This window comes from Passer domesticus, unplaced genomic scaffold (genome assembly GCF_036417665.1).
Source record: "Passer domesticus isolate bPasDom1 unplaced genomic scaffold, bPasDom1.hap1 HAP1_SCAFFOLD_295, whole genome shotgun sequence".
Lineage (NCBI taxonomy): Eukaryota > Metazoa > Chordata > Aves > Passeriformes > Passeridae > Passer > Passer domesticus.
The window spans coordinates 14,652-38,735 of record NW_026990074.1 but is presented as its reverse complement, the minus strand read 5'-3'; the positions used below and the strand labels follow the sequence as shown (position 1 = coordinate 38,735).

General features: G+C 69.5%; 4 protein-coding genes across 5 annotated transcripts; 1 reads left to right on the top strand and 3 right to left on the bottom strand.

Annotated features, from left to right (window-relative positions):
* Positions 1 to 5: 5 nt before the first annotated feature.
* Positions 6 to 11,649, bottom strand: LOC135292325 (lysosomal alpha-mannosidase-like; the record flags this gene model as incomplete). The annotated part of the gene is given in 33 exon segments (XM_064406542.1): positions 6 to 83; positions 473 to 560; positions 659 to 760; positions 840 to 958; positions 1,039 to 1,069; positions 1,072 to 1,098; positions 1,181 to 1,278; positions 1,331 to 1,361; positions 1,429 to 1,627; positions 1,629 to 1,650; positions 1,752 to 1,868; positions 1,950 to 1,982; positions 1,984 to 2,058; positions 2,166 to 2,275; positions 2,356 to 2,434; positions 2,524 to 2,644; positions 2,723 to 2,762; positions 2,765 to 2,804; positions 2,901 to 2,914; positions 2,917 to 3,016; positions 3,505 to 3,650; positions 5,003 to 5,045; positions 5,047 to 5,085; positions 5,087 to 5,137; positions 6,956 to 7,012; positions 7,014 to 7,091; positions 7,093 to 7,141; positions 7,291 to 7,300; positions 8,295 to 8,406; positions 8,408 to 8,469; positions 9,748 to 9,850; positions 10,202 to 10,407; positions 11,586 to 11,649. Coding segments are annotated over 33 exon segments (2,544 nt in total), but the record flags the coding sequence as incomplete, so codon positions are not given.
* A 326-nt stretch (positions 11,650 to 11,975) lies between these two features.
* Positions 11,976 to 15,207, top strand: LOC135292324 (WD repeat domain-containing protein 83-like). The gene is given in 11 exon segments (XM_064406541.1): positions 11,976 to 12,068; positions 12,181 to 12,586; positions 13,305 to 13,425; positions 13,496 to 13,601; positions 13,711 to 13,759; positions 14,235 to 14,281; positions 14,283 to 14,362; positions 14,444 to 14,511; positions 14,603 to 14,711; positions 14,790 to 14,904; positions 14,977 to 15,207. Coding segments are annotated over 11 exon segments (1,347 nt in total). The 3' UTR covers positions 15,130 to 15,207.
* Positions 15,202 to 20,013, bottom strand: LOC135292321 (deoxyhypusine synthase-like). 2 transcript variants are annotated; one of them, XM_064406537.1, is made up of 10 exons: positions 19,708 to 20,013; positions 19,473 to 19,634; positions 18,201 to 18,322; positions 17,982 to 18,078; positions 16,610 to 16,696; positions 16,406 to 16,511; positions 16,221 to 16,324; positions 16,005 to 16,130; positions 15,823 to 15,918; positions 15,202 to 15,768 (listed from the first exon to the last, which is right to left on the bottom strand). In XM_064406537.1, the coding sequence occupies exons 1-10, from the start codon at positions 19,996 to 19,998 to the stop codon at positions 15,763 to 15,765; spliced, it is 1,197 nt and encodes a 398-aa protein (XP_064262607.1). In that variant the 5' UTR covers positions 19,999 to 20,013; the 3' UTR covers positions 15,202 to 15,762. The 2 variants fall into 2 exon arrangements, with proteins under 2 accessions (XP_064262607.1, XP_064262608.1); XM_064406538.1 differs by lacking the exons at positions 15,202 to 15,768; positions 19,473 to 19,634; positions 19,708 to 20,013 and adding an exon at positions 18,916 to 18,954 and having other exon boundaries at positions 15,775 to 15,918.
* A 190-nt stretch (positions 20,014 to 20,203) lies between these two features.
* On the bottom strand, positions 20,204 to 24,033 carry LOC135292323 (F-box/WD repeat-containing protein 9-like). Its single transcript, XM_064406540.1, has 11 exons — positions 23,761 to 24,033; positions 23,388 to 23,673; positions 21,860 to 21,999; positions 21,649 to 21,780; positions 21,446 to 21,558; positions 21,253 to 21,374; positions 21,064 to 21,212; positions 20,852 to 20,965; positions 20,670 to 20,759; positions 20,522 to 20,587; positions 20,204 to 20,422 (listed from the first exon to the last, which is right to left on the bottom strand). Exons 1-11 carry the CDS (start codon positions 24,031 to 24,033, stop codon positions 20,348 to 20,350), a joined length of 1,560 nt encoding a protein of 519 aa, XP_064262610.1. The 3' UTR covers positions 20,204 to 20,347.
* Positions 24,034 to 24,084: the final 51 nt, after the last annotated feature.

Below are 24,084 nucleotides of genomic sequence, written 5' to 3'. Positions count from 1 at the left end.
ACCATCAGCTCCAGGGAGCCGTCCTGGAGGCTGCTGCCGCCCTGCGAGCGATCCGTCAGCACCGTCAGCTGCAGCTTCTCGTCCTGCACGGGGGCACGGGTGTGGGGCGGGGTACAGGTGTGCCCAGGTGTGCCCTGGCCAGCCCCAGGTGTGCCCTGCCCAGCCCCAGGTGTGCTCTGCCCAGTCCCAGGTGTGCCCTGGCCACACCCAGGTGTGCCCTGCCCAACCCCTGGTGTACCCAGGTGTGCCCTGGCCATACCCAGGTGTGCTCAGGTGTGCCCTGCCCAGCCCCAGCTGTGCTCAGGTGTGCCCTGCCCAGCCCCAGGTGTGCCCTGCCCAGCCCCAGGTGTGCTCAGGTGTGCCCTGCCCAGCCCCAGGTGTGCTCAGGTGTGCCTTGGCCATACCCAGATGTGCCCTGCCCAGCCCCAGGTGTACTGAGCTGTGCCAGCTGTGCCCAGCTGTGCCCAGGTACCTTGATGAAGATCCGGGTGTTCACAGGGTAGTAATTCCCTGCCGCGGGCTCAGTCTGGCTCAGGTTCCAGGTGGGCCGGTAGTCACGCCTGGGGTGGCCCGGGGGGGGTCACAGGGGGTCCCCTGAGCCCCTGGGGGGGTCCCGGGGGTCCCCTGAGCCCCTGGGGGGTCCCCTGAGCCCCCTCACCTGCGCTCCAGCACCTGGCGCCCGTTGGAGTCGGTGTAGAAGCGCCCGGCCGTGCGCAGCGGCGTCTCGAAGCGGCTGATCACCTCCTTGCCCAGCCCGTCCCTTGTGGGGGGACACAGGGGTGTCACCAGGGGGTCCCCAGAGCAGCTCTGGGGGTCCGCAGCCCCCTCCCCACACTCACGCCACGGGGATGGGCCCCAGGGTCCACTCCAGCTCCAGGTACGGCTGCCCCGGGCGCAGCCGCAGCACCTGCGAGCACCACGCCGAGAAGTTCTGCTGCACCTCCTGCACCAGCGCCGTCTGCGGGGGCACGCGGGCACTCAGCCACACCTGCAGACCCCTCCCCAAACCCGAGGGGCGCCCCCGGGACCCCCGCCCACCTTGAGCAGGTGCGTGGCCGCGCGTGGGGCTCAGCCCGTCCCCCGGCGCTGGCGTTGTACCTGGGGGGGCCAGGGGAGCTCAGGGGGATCCCCCCCAGCTGGGACCCCTCCCCAGAACCCTCGGGGGTGCCCCCAGACTCACCAGTAGAAGCTCTGGAAGACGGGCAGCGAGATGCCCTTGGCCAGGTTCTGGATCTCCAGCAGGTGCCCCGTGACGGGGTCGAACCGGACCCGCAGGTGCTGGGGGTAGGGGGGGGGACACAGGTAGGTCACCCCACCCCCCCCAGGCCACCCAGTCACCCCCTAACTGGTTTAACTGGGAGCTGGCACTCAGCCACCCCCCAAATCCGTGTCCCTCCCCAGTGTCCCCTCACCTCCATGTCCCCTCACCTCGTTCTCAATCTGCGGCTCTGGGTCCCCCGAGGGCCAGCTGGGAGGGTCCCAGGGGGTCCCCGAGGGCCAGCTGGGGGTGTCCAGGGGGTCCCTGGGCTCAGCTGCTTCACCTCAAAGGTGCTGAACCCCAGCGGGGGGGCCCAGGCCTGGAACAGGAGCTCCCCCGGGGCCGTCCGGCGCCGCCCCGCAGCCGCCGGTCACGCCGGACACCGGGACCACCTTGGGGGGGACAGGGACACGTCAGGGGGTGACAGGGACAGGTCAGGGGGTGACAGGGGTGACAAGGGGGTTTGGCGGGTACAGGTGGGCGGGGGGCTCACCTGGCTGGCCACGGGCTGGCCCTGAGGGCCGGTCACAGAGTACGAGGTGGCCCTGACCGGCAGCCGCACGGGCCAGGTCACGCCCCAGCCCAGGGGGTTGTAGAGGATCACGGTGAACTGGGGAGGGGTCACACGGTGGTGTCAGTCCCTGGGGGACCCCCGGAACACCCCCCACAAAGCCCCTCCCCGGGTACTCACGTGAGGGGTGGTCTCGCTGAGGGGGCACACGCCTGATGTTGAGGGCGTTGCAGAACACCAGGGGGTCCTTGGTGCCCCCCAGGATTGACAGGGCGTTGGCCACCAGCACCTGCCAGGGGCGGCCACACTTTGGTGGGGAGGGGTCTCTGGGACGCCCCCAGCCCTGCCCTTGTCCCCCAAACCCCACGTGGACCCCCGGGCAGGTGTGGGGCTCACCTGGCAGCTGTCCCAGCCCTTGGCCAGCTGCCGGGCGTAGTCGTCGGCCACGTGCTGCCTCTCGGTGCCGGCCACGGCGTCGTGGTGCTGGGCCACAGCCACGGCCTCACCTTGCCCAGGGGAAAAGGGGGTCTCAGGGGGGTCTGGGGGGGTCCCCAGGTGCCCTCCAGGTGTCCCCCCCGGTACTCACGGAGCACCGAGCTGTCCCCAGGGCCGTAGGGACCGTCCCGCGCCGAGGGCCCGGCCAGGGCTTCCAGCTGGCTGCAGATCTGGGGGGTGGAATCGGTGTTTGAGGGGGGTCCCTGGTGCTCGAGAGGGGGTCCCCGAGGCCTGGAGGGGTCCCCCAGGTGCCCCCCACCTGCAGGAAGCCGCTGCTGAGCCGCTCGTAGCCCTTGAAGGCCGGGCGGCTGCTGAAGTAGCCGGTCCAGAACTGGTGGGGCCCGTCCGAGTAGGGGAAGAAATCGTCCGTCTTCAGGGGCCTGGGGGACACCCCAGCTGTCTGTCTGTCTGTCCGTCCGTCCTGCCTGCCCCTCGGCCCCTCCCTGCCCCTCCCTCACCAGGTGAGGTTGGCCCGGTGCAGCTCCCACAGGTAACAGGAGGGGTGGAGTACAGGGCGTGGACGAGGCTGCCGTTGGCTTGCTGGGGACAGAGGGGGGGTCAGGGACGGCCAGGGGGGTTTGGGGACATCAGAGGGGGTCTGGGGACATCGTGGGGGGTTTGGGGACAGCCCCTCACCCGGGCATTGACGTGGCAATGAGCTTGTCCAGGTTCTTGAACCACAGGTTGGCGTTCTCGTAGTGGAAGTCGGAGCCCATGGTCATCAGGATGTGGTTGGTGCGGTAGTGCCGGGCCTGGGGAGGGGGACACGGCTCGGGACCCCCGCCCGGGGCACGGGGACAGCCACGGAACCCACCCCGGGGGACAGGGACAGCCCAGGGATTCCATCCCAGGGGACAGGGACAGCCAGGAGCCCCACCCCAGGGGGGACAGTGACACCCAAAACACCCACCCCCAGGGGACAAGGACAGTCAGGGACCCCCAGGAATCCCACTCCAGGGGGACAGGGACACTCGGGACCCCCACCCCAGGAGACAGGGACACACAGGGACCCATCCCAGGGGACAGGGACAGCCAAAAAACCCATCCCAGGGGACAAGGACAGACAGGGACCCTCAGGAATCCCACCCAAGGGGGACAGGGACCCCCAGGAATCCACCCCAGGGGCACAGGGACCCTCAGGGATCCCACCCCAGGGGGACAGGGATGCTCGGGACCCCCCACCCTCGGTGACAGGGACCTTTGGGAACCCCCCCGGGGGTCCCTGTCCCCCCGGCAGGACCTGGGTGGCCGCTGCCCGCAGGAAGGAGGTGACCACGGCGTCCCACGTTGCGCTCGGGGCCGTCCCCCGTCCCACCACGGGGGGGTCGGTGCAGAGCTGGTCCCAGCACAGCCCCGCGGGGGGGTCGTACACGTTGGGCAGGATCCCTGGGGACAGCGCTGTCACCTCCCCCGCCACCAGGGGCGGGGGCACAGGGGACACGGCTGGGGACATGGCTGGGGACAGGGGACATGGCTGGGGATGGGGGACACGGCTGGGGATGGGGGACACGGCTGGGGAGAGGGGACATGGCTGGGGATGGGGGACACGGCTGGGGATGGGGGACATGGCTGGGGACATGGCTGGGGATGGGGGACACGGCTGGGGATGGGGACATGCTGGGGACACGGCTGGGGGATGGGGGACACGGCTGGGGACATGGCTGGGGACAGGGGACACAGCTGGGGACATGGGACATGGCTGAGGAGACAGCTGGGGACATGGCTGGGGACACGGCTGGGGATGGGGGACATGGCTGGGGACGGGGGACACAGCTGGGGACAGGGGACATGGCTGGGACACAGCAGGGACATGGCTGGGGACAGGGGACATGGCTGGGGATGGGGGACATGCTTGGGACACAGTTGGGGACAGGGGACAGGGCTGGGGACATGGCTGAGGGGGACAAGGACGGGGCTGGGGCAAAAGGGGAGAAACGGGAAGGGGACACCCATGGGGACAGGAAAGGAGGGGTTGGGGACACGGGGAGTGACAGGGATGGGGACAAGTGGGAGGGTCTGGGGTCGTTCCTGGCAGGGGACAAGGGACAAAGCCTTGGGAAGGGAGGGGAGGGGACAGGAGGACAGGGGCACTTTGGGGTCCCTGTCAGGGGTCCCAGGGCAGTTTGGGGTCCCTGTCAGGGGACAGGGGCACTTTGGGGTCCCTGTCAGGGGGACAGGGGCACTTTGGGGTCCCTGTCAGGGGGTCCCAGGGGCACTTCGGGGGTCACTGTGAGGAAGGAGGGACAGGGTCCCTGTCAGGGGTCCCAGGGGCACTTTGGGGGTCCCTGTCAGGGGTCCCAGGGGCACTTTGGGGGTCCCCTGTCAGGGGTCCATAGGGACACTTTGGGGTCCCTGTCAGGGGGGACAGGGGCAGTTTGGGGTCCCTGTCAGGGGCCCAGGGACAGTTTGGGGGTCACTGTGAGGAAGGAGGGAGAGGGTCCCTGTCAGGGGGACAGGGGCAGTTTGGGGTCCCTGTCAGGGGGTCCCAGGGACACTTTGGGGGTCACTGTGAGGAAGGAGGGAGAGGGTCCCTGTCAGGGGGACAGGGGCAGTTTGGGGTCCCTGGTCAGGGGGTCCCAGGGACACTTTGGGGGTCTCTGTCAGGGGTCTCAGGGACAGTTTGGGGGTCCCTGTCAGGGGTCCCAGGGGCACTTTGGCGGTCCCTGTCAGGGGTCCCAGGGGCACTTTGGGGTCCCTGTCAAGGGTCCCGGGGGCACTTTGGGGTCCCGGGGGGTCACCGGTGAAGATGTCGGCCCGGGGGGGGGCCAGGCTCTCGCTGCCCCCTCCAGAGCAGCTCCAGCTCCCGGCGCTGCTGCCGCGCCCCACTTGTCCTGGTAGTCCACGCGGCCCACGAAGAGCCCGTCGTAGCCCATCTGGGGGGCACGGGGGGCACCGGGGTCAGGGGGGTCCCCAAATCCCCACAAAGAGCCTGTCACAGCCCATCTGGGGGGCACGGGGGTCAGGGGGGTCCCCAACACCCCACAAAGAGCCCATCTGGGGGGCACCGGGGTCAGGGGGGTCCCCAAAGCCCCACAAAGAGCCCATCTGGGGGGCACGGGGGGCACCGGGGTCAGGGGGGTCCCCAAAGCCCCACGAAGAGCCTGTTACAGCCCATCTGGGGGGGCACGGGGGGGCAATGGGGGGCACCGGGGTCAGGGGGGTCCCCCAAAGCCCCCACAAAGAGCCCGTCGTAGCCCATCTGGGGGGGCACGGGGGTCAGGGGGGTCCCCAACACCCCACAAAGAGCCCATCACAGGCCAACTGGGGGGCATGGGGGGCACTGGGGTCATGGGGGTCCCCAATATCCCACAAAGAGCCCAACTGGGGGTCAGTGGGTCCCCAAAGCCCCACGAAGAGCCCGTCGTAGCCCATCTGGGGGGGCACGGGGGTCAGGGGGGTCCCCAAATCCCCACAAAGAGCCCCATCTGGGGGGGCACGGGGGTCAGGGGGTCCCCAAATCCCACAAAGAGCCCATCTGGGGGGCACCGGGGGTCAGGGGGGTCCCCAAATCCCCACAAAGAGCCCATCTGGGGGGCACAGGGGGCAATGGATCAGTGGGGTCCCCAAATCCCCAGGAACAGCCCAGCAGAGCCCAACTGGGGGGCACGGTGGGGTCGTTGGGAATGCAAAGGTGGAGTTTGGGGGTGCTGAGAAGGTTTGGGGATGCCAGGGAAGGTTTTGGGGTGCAGGAGAAGGTTTGGGATGCCCTGAAAGCTCCAGGGGTGCAGGAGAAGGTCTGGGAAGCTCCGAGGATGACCTTGGGGGAGGTTTGAGGATGCTCAGGAAGCTCTGGGGATGCAGGGGAAGGTTTGGGGATGCAGGAGAAGGTTTGGGGATGCTCAGGAAGGTTTCGGGGTACCCAGGAAGCTTTGGGGGTGCAGGGGAAGGTTTGGGAATGCTCAGGAAGCTGCAGGGATGCAGGAGAAGGTTTGGGAAGCCACGGGGCGGTTTGGGAAGCTCCAGGGAGGTTTGGGGAGCTCCAGGGAGGTTTGGGGAGCCCCGGGGAGGTTTGGGAAGCTCCGGGGAGGTTTGGGGAGCTCCAGGGAGGTTTGGGGAGCTCCGGGGAGGTTTGGGGAGCCTCAGGAAGGTTTGGGAGCTCTGGGGAGGTTTGGGGAGCCCCGGGGAGGTTTGGGAAGCTCCAAGGAGGTTTGGGAAGCTCTGGGGAGGTTTGGGGAGCTCCGGGGAGGTTTGGGGAGCTCCGGGGAGGTTTGGAGAGCCCCAGGAAGGTTTGGGGAGCTCCAGGGAGGTTTGGGGAGCCCCGGGGAGGTTTGGGGAGCTCTGGGGAGGTTTGGGAAGCCCCGGGGAGGTTTGGGAAGCCTCAGGAAGGTTTGGGAAGCTCCCAAGGAGCTTTGGGGAGCCCCGGGGAGGTTTGGGAGCTCTGGGGAGGTTTGGGGACACAGGAGAAGGTTTGGAATGCAGGAGAAGGTTTGGGAAGCCCCAGGAAGGTTTGGGAAGCTCCAAGGAGGTTTGGGAGCCCGGGGAGGTTTGGGGAGCTCCAGGGAGGTTTGGGAAGCTCCAAGGAGGTTTGGGAAGCTCCGGGGAGGTTTGGGAAGCTCCAAGGAGGTTTGGGGAGCCCCGGGGAGGTTTGGGAAGCTCCAAGGAGGTTTGGGGAGCCCCGGGGAGGTTTGGGGAGCTCCAAGGAGGTTTGGGGAGCCCCGGGGCTCCCCAGCTCGGGCCCCGGGGTGCCCCACCTGGGCGAAGGTGGCGGCCAGCTCGCGGGAGTGCCCGAAGGGGTCGATCTGCCAGGCCAACGCGCGGCGTGCCGCAGCCCCCGAAGAGGCGGCGCAGGAAGCGCCGGCCCAGGGCCAGCTGCACCAGGGCCCCCCCCGTAGTGAGCCGCGGCCTCGTCGTTCATGCACCAGCCCCCCCCCGACCAGCTCCAGCCGCCCTGGGGGACAGAGCCCCAAAATCACCTCAGGGGGGACCCTGAGCCCCCAAAACCCCATCAGAGGGTCATAGCACCCCAAAATCCCCCCAGGGCCAGCCGCAGCCTCGTCGTTCATGCACCAGCCCCCCCCCGACCAGCTCCAGCCGCCCTGGGGGGGACAGAGCCCCCAAAATCACCTCGGGGGGGACTCTGAGCCCCCAAAATCACCTCAGGGGGGACACAGGACCCCAAAATTCCATCACATGGGGGACCCTGAGCCCCCAAAATCCCATCAGAGGGTCATAGCACCCCAAAATCCTAGTGCAATGCCCCTCCCAGTGCCCCCAATGTCCTTCCCAGTGCCCCCAATGTCCTTCCCAGTCCCTCCCCGTGCCCCCAATGCCCCTCCCAGTGCCCCCAATGTCCCTTCCAATCCCTCCCAGTTCCCCCAGTGCCCCTCCCAGTGCCCCCAATGTCCCTTTCCAATCCCTCCCAGTGCCCCCAATGCCCTTCCCAGTCCCCCCTAATCCCCTCCCAGTCCCCCCAATCCCTCCCAGTGCCCCAATGCCCCTCCCAATCCCTCACAATCCCCTCCCAGTTCCCCCAAAGTCCCTCCCAATCCCTCCCGGTGCTCCCCAGTTGCCCCTCACAGGTCCCCCAATCCCCTCCCAGTCCCTCCCAGTGCCCCCGGTGCCCTTCCCAATCCCTCCCAGTGCCCCCAGTGCCCCTCCCAGTGCCCCCAATCCCCTCCCAGTCCCTCCCAGTCCCCCCCAATCCCCTCCCAATACCCCCGGTGCCCTTCCCAATCCCTCCCAGTGCCCTCCCAGTGCCCCCAATACCCCTCCCAGTGCCCCCAATACCCCTCCCAGTGCCCCCACCCCAATACCCCTCCCAGTCCCTCCCAGTCCCTCCCAATCCCTCCAGTCCCTCCGGTGCCCCTCCCAGTCCCTCCCAGTGCCCCCCAGTGCCCCTCCCAGTGCCCCCAATCCCCTCCCAGTGCCCCTCCCAGTCCCCCCAATCCCCTCCCAATACCCCCGGTGCCCCTCCCAGTCCCCCCCAATGTCCCTCCCAGTGCCCCCAGTACCCCAAATGCCCCTCCCAGTCCCTCTCAGCCCCCCCAATACCCCTCCCAGTCCCTCCCAGTCCCTCCCAGTGCCCCGTACCCTGCTGCACCAGCTCCCGGAGCAGCCTGCGCGTGGCCGGGCCCTGCTGCCGCCACCAGCGTGCCAGGAACGCCACCTCGGCGTAGACGAAGCGCCGCGAGGGCCGGGCGGCCCAGCTGGGCCACCACCGAGTCCAGGATGTACTGCACGCCCGCGTGCTGCTCCTGGTTCCGCACTGCGGGCACGGCGCCGTCAGGCGGGCACCCCGAAACACGGGCACCCCGAAAACCGGGACCCCAAAAACGGGGCAGCCCGAAACCCGGGCACCCCGAAACCCAGGCACCCCGAAAACTGGGCACCCCGAAAACTGGGCACACTGAAACCCGGGGCACCCCGAAACCGGGCACCCCAAAAACGGGGCACCCCGAAAACTGGGCACACTGAAACCCGGGGCACCCCGAAACCGGGCACCCCAAAAACGGGGCAGCCTGAAACCGGGGCACCCCGCGACTGGGCACCCCAAAAAACGGGGCACCCCCGAAACCGGGCATCCCGAAACACGGGGCACCCCAAAACCCGGGGCACCCCAAAAAACGGGGCAGCCCAGAACCGGGGCACCCCAGAAACGGGGCAGCCCGAAAACGGGGCACCCCGAAACCCGGGCACCCCAAAAACCGGGCACCCCGAAAACGGGGCACCCCGAAAACGGGGCACACTGAAACCGGGCACCTCGAAACCGGGCACTTAAAACCATAGGACAATACTACCCCGTGACCGGGCACCCCAAAAACGGGGCGCACTGAAACCCGGGGCACCCCGGGACCGGGCACCCCAGGATCAGGCACCCCAAAAACGGGGCACACTGAAACCCGGGGCACCGTGGAACCGGGCACACCCAAAAACGGGGCATCCTGGAACCAGGACACTGTGAGCCTGGAACCTGGGCACCCTGAAACCGGGGGATGGGGGCACAGGGGGCACCGGGAGACCCCAAAAACCCCAGAGTGGGGGCACGGGGGGGTCACCGGGTCACCCCAAAACCCCGGGGTGGGGGCACAGAGGCTTCTTGGGGACACGAGTGCCGGGGACACTGGGTGACCCCAAAACCCCCGGGCAGAGCTGGGGGACACGGGGGCACCTTGGGGACATGGGGGGCTGGGGACACGGAGGGTACTGGGTGACCCCAAAACCCTGGTTGGGGACACGGAAGGCACTGGGTGACCCCAAAATCCGGGCTGGGGGACACGGTGGCACCCTGGGGACATCTGCAGGTGGCCCTGGGGGGTGCTGGCCCCTGAGGGGACACGCGCCAAGTGCCCCGTGACAAACCCAAAGTGACAAAGGGCAGCCACGGGCGTCACCCGGCGCCCCCCTGCCACGTCACCCCCACCCCCCGCAGCTGCCCCTCGCTCAGGTGCCACCACCCCCACCCGCAGAGCGGCCCTGGGGACACCCCCTGCCCCCGCTGTCCCCCCGGTGTCCCCCCCGGTGTCCCCCCCGTGTCCCCACGCACCCCCATAGTAGTACTGATCCACCGTCTTGAGCCAGCCCACGTCGTCGTGCGAGTGCGGCACCAGGTGCACGTTCAGCATGTCCGGCCGGGTCGGGGGGCACGACTGGGGGGGTTCGGGGGGGGCTCGGACCGGCCTGGGCCCCCCGGGACCCCCCGGGACCCCCCGGGACCCACCCCCGGCGCGGCCGTTGAGCTCCGGACGCGGTTGCCAAACCACAATGCCCGCAGTTCCCGTTTTCTCAGCGTCCCCGGTGCCCCCCAGTTCTCCCAGTTCTCCAGTTCCCGTTCCCTCAGCGCTCCCAGTTCTCCCAGTTCCCGTTCCCTCACACCGCCCCGCTGCCCCCTCAGCCCTTCCCGGCGCCCCCAGCCCGGCGCAGCTCCCGTTATCCCGCCCCAGTGTCCCCGGGCAATCCCAGCGCTCCCAGTCCGTCCGTCCGGGGGCTCCCGGTCCCACCTGGTACCCGCAGCCCGCCGGCCCGCCCCGCTCAGCAGCAGCAGCAGCAGCGGCAGCGCCCCGGCCACCGCCATGACAGCGGCGCTCACGTGACCGCGCCCTCACATGACAGGAAGGCTGACCCCGCCCCTCGAATGCGGCAGCCAATGGATGGCCAGGAAATGGAGCTGAGGCCACGCCCCGCGTTCTGATTCGCTGTTGCTGCTCTAAGGGGTGGGGCGCAAGGAGGGCAGCACGGCGCCCACAACAGACGGGAGCCAATGAGGAGGAGGAGAGGGCGTGATTGGCAGCTCTCTGGGAGGGGCGTTTGCAACGGCGGGAAACGACCAGTGGCCAATGAGCAGTGGCGGCTCCCGAGGCCCCGCCCACGACGAGTCCCCCTCAGAGCCCCCTCAGACCCTCAGAGCCCCCTCAGACCTCCCGAATCCCCTCAGAGCCCCCTCAGGCCCTCAGAGTTCCTCAGAGCCTGCTGAGATCTCCCGAATCCCCTCAAAGTCCCCTCAGACCTTCAGAACCCCCTCAAAGCCCCTTCAGACCTCCCGAATCCCCTCAAAGTCCCCTCAGAGCCTGCTCAGAGCTCCTCAGAGCCCACTCTGACCTCCCGAATCCCCTCAAAGTCCCCTCAGACCCTCAGAGTTCCTCAGAGCCCCCTCAGACCTCCCAAATCCCCTCAAAGTCCTTCAGCCTTCGAGTCCCCTCAGAACCTGCTCAGATCTCCTCGGAATCCCCTCAGACCACCTAAATCCCCTCAAAGTCCCCTCAGATCCTGCTCAGATCTCTTCAGAGGCCCCTGAGACCCTCCTGAATCCCCTCAGACCCTCAGAGTTCCTCAGAGCCCCCCTCAGACCTCCCAAATCCCCTCAAAGTCCCTTCAGAGCCTTCGAGTCCCCTCAGAACCTGCTCAGATCTCCTTGGAATCCCCTCAGACCTCCTGAATCCCCCTCAAAGTCCCCTCAGACCCTGCTCAGATCTCTTCAGAGGCCCCTCAGACCTCCTGAATCCCCTCAGAGTCCCCTCAGAGCCCCCTCAGACCCTCTCAGAGCACCCTCAGACCCTCCGAGCCCCCTCACACCTCCCGAATCACCTCAAAGTCCCTTCAGAGCCTCCGAGTCCCCTCAGGACCCTGCTCAGAGCCCCCTCAGACCTCCGGAATCCCCTCAGATCCTCTGAGCCCCCTCAGAGCACCCGAGCCCCCTCAGAACCCACTCACAACCCTTCGACACCCACAAATTCCCCCCAGAGTCCCCTCAGACCCCCCGGTTCTCCATGGAGCCCCCCAGGACTCCCCTCTCCCCGTTCCCCCCTCTCCCGGGGGGCTCCCCCGTGCCTTGTTCAGGTACAAACACACTTCAGCAGTGCCAGGACCCCCTTTTATTGCCCCCACGAGGCCCCCCCGTCCCTGTCACCACGGCGGGGGACATGGGCTGGGGGTTCTGCAGGTAGGACATGACCACGGCCGAGATGGAGAGCCTGCGAGGGGCACACAGAGGTGTCAGAGACCCCCAGACACGGCCCGGGACCCCCGCCCCGGGACCCCCCCCCGGCACTCACATGAAGCTGCTCATCATCTGCTTGGTGTCCTCGGAGCTGCGCGAGTTGGCGAAGCTGATGAAGGAGCAGTAAACGGCGATCCAGGCGCACCACTTGAGCTGGGGACCGCCGGGACAGCCCGGTGAGACCCCCGGGACAGCCCGGTGAGACCCCCCGGGGACCCCCGGGACAGCTCCGTGAGACCCCCGGGGGACCCCGGGGATGGGGCCTGAGACCCCCGGGGATGGCCCCGAGCCCCTCAGGGGCTCTCTCCGATCCTCCCTCCCCCGAATTCCCCTCAGAACAGCGCCCGGTGCCCATCCCGGAGCCCATCCCGGTACCGATCCCGGAGCCCATCCCCGGTGCCCACCCATCCCGGTACCGACCCCGGTCCCCCCGTGCCCCACCTTGAGCATGAGCCCGCACATGCTGAACACCATCCCCAGCAGGTTCATGTAGTCGGGGGTCGGGTCTTCCAGCGCCGGGTTGGTCTCGGTGGCCGGGGGCCTTGTACCTGGCGGAAAGCCGGGCTCCGTCAGGCGGGCGGCGGCACCGGGAGCCCCGCGGGTCGCTCCCCGGTTCTGCCGGTCCCCCCCTCTCCCGCTGCCCGCCGTCCCACCTGGCCACCTTGCCGGGTCTCCGCGGGTCCGCCATGGCCCCGCCGCCACCGCCGCCTCTTCCGCCGCCGCCGGAAGGAGCCCGGCGCCGGTTCCGCCCCGGTTCCGCCCCCGGTGCCGGCCCCGGTGCCGCCATGGCGTTCCCGAGGGCCGCGGCCCGCCCGGCCCGAGCTGCCCCGGCAGCGGGTGCAGAGCCTGCAGTGCGGGCAGGGAGCGGTGCGGGCCGCCCGCTTCAACGGTGAGGCCGGGGAGACCGGGGAGACCGGGGGGAACGGGGCGGGCAAGGGAGCAGGAGCCGGGGATGGAGGCTGGGAACCGGGCGGGGGGTGCCGGTGTGGGGGTCCCGGGGAATCACTCCGTGTCCAGTGTGAGGATCTCGGGGATCCCCCCGTGTCACGAGCAGGGGATGCCGGGGATACCCTGGTATCCCGGGCAGAGGGTCCCGGGGATCCCCCGTGTCCGGTGTGAGGGTCCTGGGGATACCCCGTGTCCGGGGCAGGAGGTCTGGGGGATCCCCCGTGTCCGGTGTGAGGGGTCCTGGGGATAGCCCCGTGTCCGGGCCAGGGGGTCTGGGGGATCCCCCGTGTCTGGGGTAGGGGGTCCTGGGGATACCCCGTGTCCGGGGCAGGGGGTCTTGGGGATCCCCTGTGTCTGGGGTAGGGGGTCCTGGCGATCCCCTCGTGTCCGGTGTGAGGATCTCGGGAATCCCCCTGGATCTGGGGCAGGGGGTCCCGGTGATCACCCCGGATCTGGGGCAGGGGGTCCTGGTGATCACCCCGGATCTGGGGCAGGGGGTCTTGGGGATCACTCTGTATCAGGGGCAGGGGATGCCGGGGATCCCCCGGTGTCCCGGGCAGGGGTCCCGGTGATCACCCTGCATCAGGGGCAGGGGGTCCCGGGGATCCCCCGGTGTCGCGGGCAGGGGTCCCGGTGGTCACGGCCGCTCACCCCCGCAGCGGACGGCAATTACTGCCTGACGTGCGGCAGCGACAAGACGCTGAAGCTCTGGAACCCGCACAAGGGCACGGCCCTGCGCACCTACCAGGGCCACGGCTACGAGGTGCTGGACGCCGCGGGGTAAGGAGGGGCTCCGGGGACCCCTCCCCGCCGCGGGGAGCCCCGCCGTGCTCACGGGAGCCCCCCGCAGCTCCTCCGACAACAGCCAGATCTGCTCCGGCGGCGCCGACAAGGCCGTGGCGCTCTGGGACGTCAGCACCGGGCAGGTGGTCCGCAAGTACCGGGGCCACGCCGGGGTGAGGAGGGGCCGGCGCGGGGATTGGGGGTCTGGGGGGTGGCATTTGGGGAGGGGGGTTTGGGATGCTGCGTGCAGCAGCAGGTGCTGAGTGCCTGCTTCTCCCGCAGAAGGTGAACTGCGTCCAGTTCAACGAGGAAGCCACTGTCATTGTGTCCGGTGAGGGAGCGGTTTGGGGGGCACCCTGCAAGCTCCGGGACACCCCTGCACCCTTTTCCCACCCTGGTCCCCTTTTTTTCCCCCCTGATCCCCCTTTTTTCCCCCCCGAACCCCCTTTTCCTACCCTGATCCCCCTTTTTCGCCCTCTGAACCCCCCTTTTCCCACCGTGAACCCCCTTTCCCCCCCCGATCCCCCTTTTCCCACCCTGATCCCTTTTTCCCCTCTGCACCCCCTTTTCCCACCCTGATCCCCCTTTTCCCACCCTGATCTCTTTTTCCCACCCTGATCCCCCTTTCCGCCCCCTCTGCACCCCCTTTTCCCACCCTGATCCCCCTTTTATCCCCCTGAATCCCCTTTTCCCCCCATCCCTTTTCCCTCCTGAACCCTTTCCCCCCCAAATCCCCCTTTTCCCACCCTGATCCACCTTTTTCCCCCCTGCACCCCCTTTTCCCCCCGTTTCCCCCCTTTCCCCAGGCTCCATCGACTCCACGGTGCGCTGCTGGGACTGCCGCTCCCGCCGCCCCCGACCCCATCCAGGTGCTGGACGAGGCCAAGGACGGCATCTCCAGCGTGAAGCTCTCAGCCCACGAGATCCTGACGGGGTGAGCAACGAGCCCCCCCCGGCACCGGGGCACCCCCAGATTGGGGGGGACCCCCCTGAACCTCCCCTTCCCTCCGCGCAGCTCCGTGGACGGGCGGGTCCGGCGCTACGACCTCCGCACGGGGCAGCTCAGCTCCGACTACATCGGCAGTGAGTGGGGCCTGGGGGACGGCCCGGGGGGGGCTCCCAAAGCCTGGGGGGACCCCGCGGGACCCCCCAAACCCCCCGTGTGCCCTGCCAGGCCCCATCACCAGCGTGTGCTTCAGCAAGGACGGGCAGTGCGTGCTGGCCGCCAGCCTGGACTCCACGCTGCGGCTGCTGGACAAGGACACCGGGGAGCTGCTGGGCGAGTACGGGCCCCCTCCCCGAGTCCCTGCGCCCCCCGCGGGTTTTGGGGGACCCCCGGCTCAGCCCCGTCCCCTCCCCAGGTACACGGGGCACCGCAGCACCACGTACAGGCTGGACTGCGTGCTGAACGAGCTGGACACGCACGTGGGCTGCGCCTCCGAGGACGGCCACGTCTACTTCTGGGACCTGGTGGAGGTGAGGGAGGGTCCCGAGGGGGGGTTTGGGGACACCCCGGACCCTCCCCTGACCCCCGCCGTGTCCCCCCAGGGTTCGCTGGCGCTCAGCCTGCCCGTGGGCCAGGGCGTGGTGCAGTCGCTGGCCTTCCACCCCAGCCTGCCCTGCCTGCTGGTGGCCACCCAGGGCCAGGTGACGCTGTGGCGCGAGGACACCTTCCAGCCCGAGGGGGACCCCGACACCTGACGGGGCCCGGGGGGACCCCAACGCCTGGCAGGGGCCGGGGGGACCCCGGTGACACGAGGAATAAACCCCCAGTGGAGACCCTGCCGTGCTTTATTGGGAGCTCGAATAAATAAACACAGCACTGAGGGGAGGGGGACACACGGACAGGGGGTGCAGGAGTGGGGGGCCCCTGTCCCCCCCAGGGGGACTCGCCCCACTGTCCTCCACCTTCGAGGCGCAGCACACCCAAAGCTGAGCCCGGGGCGGGGTCCCGAGGGGGTCCCCAGGTTTTGGGGGTCCCTCAAGGGAGGGTTCCCAGGTTTCAGGGGTCCCCAGGCCTCGGGGGTCCCTCATTCCTCAGGGGTCCCTCAGGCCTCAGGGGTCTCTCAGGCTTTGGGGGTCCCTCATGCCTCGGGGATCCCCCAGGCCTTGGGGGTCTCTCATTCCTCAGGGGTCCCTCAGGCCTTGGGGGTCCCTCGTGCCACGGGGGTCCCCCAAGCCTCAGGGGTCTCTCAGGCCTCGGGGGTCCCTCATGCCTCGGGGGTCCCTCAGGCCCTGGGGGTCCCTCGTGCCTCGGGGGTCCCATGCCTCAGGAGTCCCTCGTGCCTCGGGGGTCCCTCATGCCTCGGGAGTCCCTCAGGCCTCGGGGGTCTCTCAGGCCTCGGGGGTCCCTCAGGCCCTGGGGGTCCCTCGTGCCTCGGGGGTCCCTCATGCCTCGGGGGTCCCCGCGGGCACCGCGAAGGCGTCGGCGCTCCGGGCGAATGTCTCAGCCACGAGCAGCGGGAACACGAGCGAGGCGTCGGCGTAGACCTGGCCCAGAGCAGCGGGGTCAGGGGGAAAAACCCCCACTCTGGGGGCTCCCCAAACCCCCCCTGAGCCCCCCCAGAGCCCCCCACCTTGACGGGGGTGGCGTCCACGCGGATCTTGCCCCAGGACACGGCCTCGTCCGGCCGCGCGCCCGAGTCAGAGCCGTCGAACTCCTGCGCCGTGTTGACGTAGACGGAGAAATCGGCGCCGTTCCTCTGTGGGGGCACACACCGGGGTGAGCCCCCAGCCCCTCCCCGCCCCGGGGGGGTCCCCACGCCCCCTGCCCAGCGCGGGGGGTCCCTCACCATGAGGTTGGCGTTGGCGATGTGGTGCTTGACCAGGCCCCCGCCCAGGATGATCATGCCAGTCTTGTGGGCGAAGATGGCCTGGGTGTTGATGAGGCGCAGGTCTGCGGGCACGGGCAGGGGGTCAGGGCGCCCTCGGGCCACCCCAAATCCCGGGGGGCACCCCGGGGGGGGCGGGCGCTCACCCTCCACGATGTCCAGCACGAGCCCCGGGCGTTTGTAGGAGTGGAAGAAGATCATGTCGCCCAGGGAGCCGTCGGTGAGCGCGGGGCTCAGCACCGGGATGTTGTTCTGCAGGGTGGGGGCACGCGGTGACGGGCGGTGGCACCCCCGGTGACACCCCCCGGCGACACCCCACGGTGCCACCCCCCTCCCAGTGCCCCCAGTACCTTCTGGGCCCAGTAGCAGATGGAGTCGGGGTTGTTGATCTCCTTGCCCAGCCGGGCGATCACCCGCGACGGCGTCCAGCGCACGCCCTGGGGGGACCCGTCAGAAACCCCAGCCAGGGGGGCCGGGTGTGCAGAGACCCCCAAACCCCACCCCAGGTGTGCAGAGACCCCCAAACCCCACCCCAGGTGTGCAGGGAGCCCCCAAACCTCATCCCAGGTGTGCAGGGAGCCCCAAAACCTCCCCACACATGTCCAGGGACCCCCCAAACCCCACCCCAGGTGTGCAGGGACCCCCAAATCCCACCCCAGATATGCAGGAACCCCCAAACCTCATCCCAGGTGTGCAGGGACCCCCCAAACCCCACCTCAGGTGTGCAGAGACCCCCAAACCCCACCCCAGATGTGCAGGGACCCCCCAAACCTCATCCCAGGTGTGCAGGGACCCGCCAAACCCCACCCCAGGTGTGCAGGGACCCGCCAAACCCCACCCCAGGTGTGCAGGGACCCCCAAACCCCACCCCAGATGTGCAGGGATCCCCCAAACCTCATCCCAGATGTGCAGGGATCCCCCAAACCTCACCCCAGGTGTGCAGGGACCCCCCAAACCCCACCCCAGGTGTGCAGGGACCCCCCAAACCTCACCCCAGGTGTGCAGGGAGCCCCCAAACCTCATCCCAGGTGTGCAGGGACCCCCAAACCTCATCCCAGGTGTGCAGGGATCCCCCAAACCCCACCCCAGGTGTGCAGAGACCCCCAAACCCCACCCCAGGTGTGCAGGGACCCCCAAACCCCACCCCAGGTGTGCAGGGACCCCCCAAACCTCACCCCAGGTGTGCAGGGACCCGCCAAACCCCACCCAGGTGTGCAGAGACCCCCCAAACCTCATCCCAGGTGTGCAGGGAGGCCCAAACCCCACCCCAGGTGTGCAAGGAACCCCCCAAACCCCATCCCAGGTGCGCAGGGAGCCCCAAAACCTCCCCACACATGTCCAGGGACCCCCCAAACCCCACCCCAGGTGTGCAGGGACCCCCAAACCTCATCCCATGTGTGCAGAGACCCCCAAACCCCACCCCAGGTGTGCAGAGACCCCCCAAACCCCATCCCAAGTGTGCAGAGACCCCCCAAACCTCATCCCATGTGTGCAGGGATCCCCAAACCCCACCCCAGGTGTGCAGGGACCCCCCAAACCCCACCCCAGGTGTGCAGGGATCCCCAAACCCCACCCCAGGTGTGCAGGGACTCCCCCAAATCCCACTCCAGATCACCTCAGGTGTGCAGGGACCCCCAAATCCCCAGCCTAGGTCACCCCAGGTGTGCAGGGACCCCCTCCCAGCACTGTGGGGTCCCAGGTTTGGGTCCCCCCCCCCCTCACCTGCGTGTCCTGCTCGTCCACCATCGTGTCCAGGATGGGCATCAGCCAGTCCTCGAACTTGCAGTAGTTATCGTTGGGCACCAGCAGGTTCCCGATCCTGAGGGACCCCGCAGTGACCCCGAGGTGTCCCTGGGGTGTCCCCGAGGTGTCCCCGAGGTGTCCCTGGGGTGTCCCTGAGGTGTCCCCGAGGGGTCCCCAGCCCCCCCAGGCCCCCCAGACCTGTTGATGCCGTTCTCGCGCAGCTCCCGGCCCCGCAGCTGGAAGTCCCCGATGAAGGTGGGCGCCAGGCACTTGATGAGATCCTCCTCGACCCCCCCGGCCGTGGTCACCAGCACGTCCACCTGCCGGGGGGGTCACCTCAGGGGACCCCCGGAGTGACCCCTGAGCCCCCCGAGCCCCCCAAACCCCTGTCCAGGTGGGGTCACCTCAGGGACCCCCGGAGTGACCCCTGACCCCTCCTCTGACCCCCTGCCCAGGGCAGGGTCACCTCAGGGACACCGGGAGTGACCCCTGAGCCCCCTGAGCCCCTGCCCAGGGGGGGTCACCTCAGGGACACCCAGAGTGACCCCTGAGCCCCCCAGACCCCTGTCCATGGCAGGGTCACCTCAGGGACACCCAGAGTGACCCCTGACCCCACCCTGACCCCCTGCCCGAGGGGTGTCACCTCAGGGGACACCTGGAGTGACCCCCTGAACCCCCTGAACCTCACAGGGACCTGGGGACACCCCAAAGAACTTGGCTATGGGCCAGAGTGACTGCCATTGTCACTGTCCCCACCCATTCTGTGCCATTTTCAAGTGCCCCCAGGCTATCACCATGCCGCACGAGGTAGCGGATGCTCTCCCTGTCCCCATGTCCCCAGGCTGTCCCCTGTCCCTATCCCCGTGTCCCTGTCCCCGTGTCCCCAGGCTGTCCCCTGTCCCCAGGCTGTCACCATGCCGCGCTGCACGAGGTAGCGGATGCTCTCCCTGTCCCTGTCCCCTGTCCCCAGGCTGTCCCCGTGTCCCTATCCCCGTGTCCCTGTCCCTGTGTCCCTGTCCCCAGGCTGTCACCATGCCGCGCTGCACGAGGTAGCGGATGCTCTCCCTGTCCCCTGTCCCTGTCCCCGTGTCCCCAGGCTGTCCCCGTGTCCCTGTCCCCGTGTCCCCGTGTCCCCTGTCACCATGCCGCGCTGCACGAGGTATCGGATGCTCTCCCTGTCCCCGTGTCCCCAGGCTGTCCCCGTGTCCCTGTCCCCGTGTCCCCAGGCTGTCCCCGTGTCCCTGTCCCCGTGTCCCCTGTCACCATTCCCCGCTGCACGAGGTATCGGATGCTCTCCCTGTCCCTGTGTCCCTGTCCCCAGGCTGTCCCCTGTCCCCAGGCTGTCCCCGTGTCCCTGTCCCCAGGCTGTCACCATTCCCCGCTGCACGAGGTAGCGGATGCTCTCCCTGTCCCCGTGTCCCTGTCCCCTGTCCCCAGGCTGTCCCCGTGTCCCTGTCCCCAGGCTGTCACCATGCCGCGCTGCACGAGGTATCGGATGCTCTCCCTGACGCCGGAGCTGACGAGGTTGGAGGTGAAGCCCAGGAAGATGGTGCAGCCCGAGGGCGGCCGCGGCCCGGCCATGGCCGCTCGCTCCCGCTGCTCCGCGCTCAGCGGCTCCAGCTTGGCGGCGATCTGCGGGAGGGGACACCGGGGCGGGTCACAGCGGGCCCGGAGCCCTCACCCTCCCGGTGTCACCGCCACCCACCATCCGCTCGATCTCCGCCACGGCCTGCGCGAAGCTCGTGGCCTGGAAGCCGGTGGTGCGGAAGGAGCGCAGCAGCGCCGCGTGGTCCGCGCCGCCCGAGAAGTCGTAGCCGCGCACCGGGAGGGCCTCGGCCGGGAGGGCCGCGCTGGGCCGGAGCACGGCCCGGAGCGCCTCTCCCGGGGCCTCTCCCGGCGCCGCCATGGCTCGGCTCAGGGCGCCGCCATCTTGGGCCGCGCCCCCCCGCGCCGCACGCCTGCGCGCTCGCCGCTCCGGACGGCTGCGCGCCGCCATCTTGCTCGGCACTCCCGCCCGGCTTTTCCGTACAGCCGCGCGCCGCCATCTTGGCGGGACGGTGGCCGTGGAGGGACGAGAAAGTCGAGGACGCGAAAGGGCGCCGAAAAGGAGTCCCGAAACGGCCGCTGTGCCCCAAATTCACCCCAAATCCCCCAAATTCACCCCAAATTCGCCCCAAACCGCGGGGAAACACAAGCTCCGCTCCAGTCCAATCCTTTAATAGCCATCAACAGGCGGCAGCTTCCAGCCCCCCCCCACGTCCCGGGTCCGGGCCCGGCCCCCCCTGAGTGGGGGGCGCTGGGGGGACCCCGCGGGGCGCGGCCGGAGCCCCCCGAGCCCGCCGGCGTCAGGTCCGGAGCCTCCACACCTCGACCGAGAGTCCCCCCGAGGCCGCGGCCACCACGTCCCCGTCCACGCTGATCTGGGGGAGGCAGAGGAGCGCCAGGGGGGCTGGGGGGGCACCCCGGGGTGGGGGCTGCGCGTGCACACGCGTGTGCAAGGGCTGGGGGCGGCTCCTCACCCCGTTGAGGACATCGTCGTGCGTCCAGGAGCAGATGGTGCGGGGCGGGTCCGTGGGCACGTGGATCTGCAGGACGGGCGGAGCTGGGGGTCAGCAGGAACTCCCCGGGACCCTCCCCCAGCCCGGCCCGAGCCGCGGGGACCCCCACCCGCAGCGTCCTGTCGGTGGACGTGGTGTAGAGCGAGCCCAGCGAGTGCCAGAGCCCCGTGATCTGCAGCCGGTGCCCCACGTCGAAATACTGCAGGGAAGGGGGGGCACAGAAACCCCTGGTGAGCCCCGGGGGGGGGGTCCTGCCCCCTGAGACCCCCCCGGGACCCCCCAAAGCCCTACCCGGGCGGGCTGGAAGCCGCCGCCGCCGCTGCCGAACAGGTACACGCGGCCCTGGTTGTCCCCGGCCCAGAGCTGCGAGCCCCGGTAGGACATGGAGAGCAGGTAATTGTCCAGCTGAGGAGGAGGAGGAGGAGGAGGAAGACACAGCCCGGATGCCACCTCGGGGGGCGCAGGGACCCTCGGGGGGTGCGGGATGTGTGACCCAGCCCCACCTGCAGCCGCTGCAGCACGGAGCCGGCGCGGCGGTCGAACACCACCAGGGTCCGGTCCTCGCTGCCCGACACGATCAGCCGCTCGTCGGCCGCCAGCGACAGCACCGCGCTGGCGTGGGGCTTGTAGCTGCTCACCTGCGCCTGCCCGGCTGGGGAGGGGGTCAGGGGGATCCCCCAGACCCCCTCAACCCCGCCCAGACCCCTCCTCGTCCCGGTACCTCGCGGGGTCGTACACGGTCACGGTCTTGTCGTAGGTGCCAGTGACGAGGACGTCGGGGCGGTACGAGAGGCACAGCACGGCCGCCTTCTCCCTGCGGGAGGGGAGGGGGCTCAGCGGGACCCCCCGCCCACCCCGGATCCCCCCCCCACTCCGGGGCCGTACCGGATCTCCCCGAACTGCTGCCCCTCGGCCGCCAGGTCCCAGAGCTTCACGGTGCTGTCCCAGGAGCCGGAGCAGACGCGCGAGTCCCGCGAGGCCAAGCACCAAACCCAGCCCTGGGGGGGACCCGGGGGGCTGCCACAGCCTGGGACCCCCCCACTCCAGGGGGGGGTTTTTTATGGGGCGGGGGTCGTGTGGATGCCCACCTTGTGGGTGCCGCCGCGCCCCGAGCCCAGAGCCTTGACCAGAACCTTGCCGGGGGGGCCCCGGCCCAGCTCGCGCAGGTCCCACAGGTTCACGTTGCGGTCGCGGCCCCCCGAGACGCACAGCGAGCCCCCCTGGGGGGGAGGAGGGGGCACGCACTGAGCGGGGGAGACCCCCGGGAGAGCCCCCCCCCCAAATCCCCGGGGGTCCCACCTGCAGCAGCAGCACCGAGTCCACGGAGGCGAAGTGCCCCTCGTCCAGGGAGAAGTGCTCCATGGGGGCCCCCCCGGCCCCCCAGCGCTCCAGGTGCTCCTCCAGGTCCTCGCAGGCGGCCGCCCAGTCGAAGCCCTCCTCTGGGGGGGCCCAAATTATGGGGGGGGGGGTCTCAGGGACACCCCCAGAGGGGTGAGTGCAACCCAAGGTGAGGTTTGGGGGGGGGCAAGGGGGTGCCTGAAGCTCTGGGGGGGGGGGGCCGGGGTGTGGAGACCCCCAAAACCACGGGGGGGGGGGACCCTCAAAATACGGGGGGAACCCAAAACTACGGATGGGGGGACCCTCAAAACCACAGAGAGACCCCCAAAGCCAGGGGGGGATTGCCAAGACCACGGAGGGGGGGACCCAAAACACTGGGGGGAGGGGTCTCCGTACCACGGAGGGACCCCCAAAATCACGGGGAGAACCCAAAAACCACGGGGGGACCCCCAAAATACAGGGGGGACCCCCAAAATCGTGTCAAGGGACCCCCAAAACCACGGGGGGGGACCCTCAAAATCACGGGGGGAACCCAAAAACCACGGGGAGGGGACCCAAAATCATGGGCGGGGGAGCCCCAAAACCGTGGGGGGAACCCAAAAAAACACAGGGGGGGACCCTCAAAATACGGGGGGGCCCCCAAAATTGTGAAAGTGACCCCTAAAACCACAGGGAGGGACCCAAACTACGGGGGGGGGGACCCTCAAAATCACGATGAGAACCCCAAAAACCACGAGGGGGGGACCCAAAGCTACGGAAAGGGACCCCCAAAACCATGGGGGGGTGGTCTCAAAACCACGGAGGGACCCCCAAAATCTACGGAGGGAACCCAAAAAACCACGGGGGGGGACCCTCAAAACTACAGAGAGACCCCCAAAACCGGGGGGGGGGGATTGCCAAGACCACGGGGGGGACCCCCAAAACCATGGGGGGAACTCAAAAAACCACAGGGGGGGGGGCCTCAAAATACGGGGGGGGGGGGGCTCCCAAAATCGTGGCAAGGGGACCCCCAAAACCACGGGGGGAGCCTCAGAATCACGATGAGAACCCCAAAACCACGACAGGGGGACCCCAAAACCATGGGGGGAACCCAAAAACCACGGGGGGGGGGGGGACCCTCAAAATCGTGGAAAGGGACCCCAAAACCATGGGAGGGACCCCAAAACCATGGGGGGGACCCCCAAAAGCACGGGGGGGGGGATTCCCAAAACATTGGGGGGGGGTCTCAGTACCATGGAAGGACCCCCGAAATCACGGGGGGGGACCCCAAAAACCAGGGAGGGGACCCCAAATCACGGGTGGGGGGACTCAAAACCATTGGGGGGGGGACCCTCAAAATACGGGGGGGGACCCCCAAAATCGTGGCAAGGGACCCCAAAACCGGGGGGGGACCCCCAAAAGCACGGGGGGCCCCAAAGGGCTGCCAGCACCGGGCGGGCTGGGGTCGGGGCTGCCTCCCCGGGGGGGGTCGCGGCGCCCCCAGACCCACCTGGCAGCACGGGCAGGGGGCGGCGGGCGCGGCGCTGCAGCCGCAGCCTCCAGAGCACGGCGTCGCGGGCCAGGTCGCGCAGGGCGCGGCAGACGCGCGGCAGCACGCGGCGCACGTCGCGGGCCCGCAGGAAGCCGCAGATCCGCAGCAGCAGCTCCGGGGGCAGCGCCAGGAGCCCCCCCGGGACCCCCCCCCGGGACCCCCCCCCGGGACCCCCCGCGCCCGCCGCCGGCACCGGGGGCGCCGCGGGCAGCAGCGGCGGCGGGCGCGGGGGGCCGGTCCATGCCTGCGGAGGGGGCGGCGGCTCAGTGGATTCGCCCCCTCAGCGGGACCGGGGCTCGCCGGTGCCGCCGCCGCCGCCGCGCCCCGGTACCGGGGATCCGCCCAGAGCGGCGCCGCCCGCCGCGAATCGCCCGTGCCGGGGGCGCCTCATGTGGCTCTCCGCGGTACCGGGAGCCGGCCCGACACCGCCCCTCGCTCGCCCCCCCGCCCGCAGCCCCCGGTACCGGGTCCGGCCCCGCCGCGTCCCGGTCGCCACGGCCACGGCGGGAGCCACTTCCGGCGCGACGCGCGAATCAACCAATGGGATGCGAGCTTTTTCAGTGACGTCACCGGGCGGCGCCGGAAGCGAAGCAGGTGCGGCCATGGCGGCGGCACCGGGACCTCCCCCCCACCCCGCCCCCCTCCCGGTAACAAA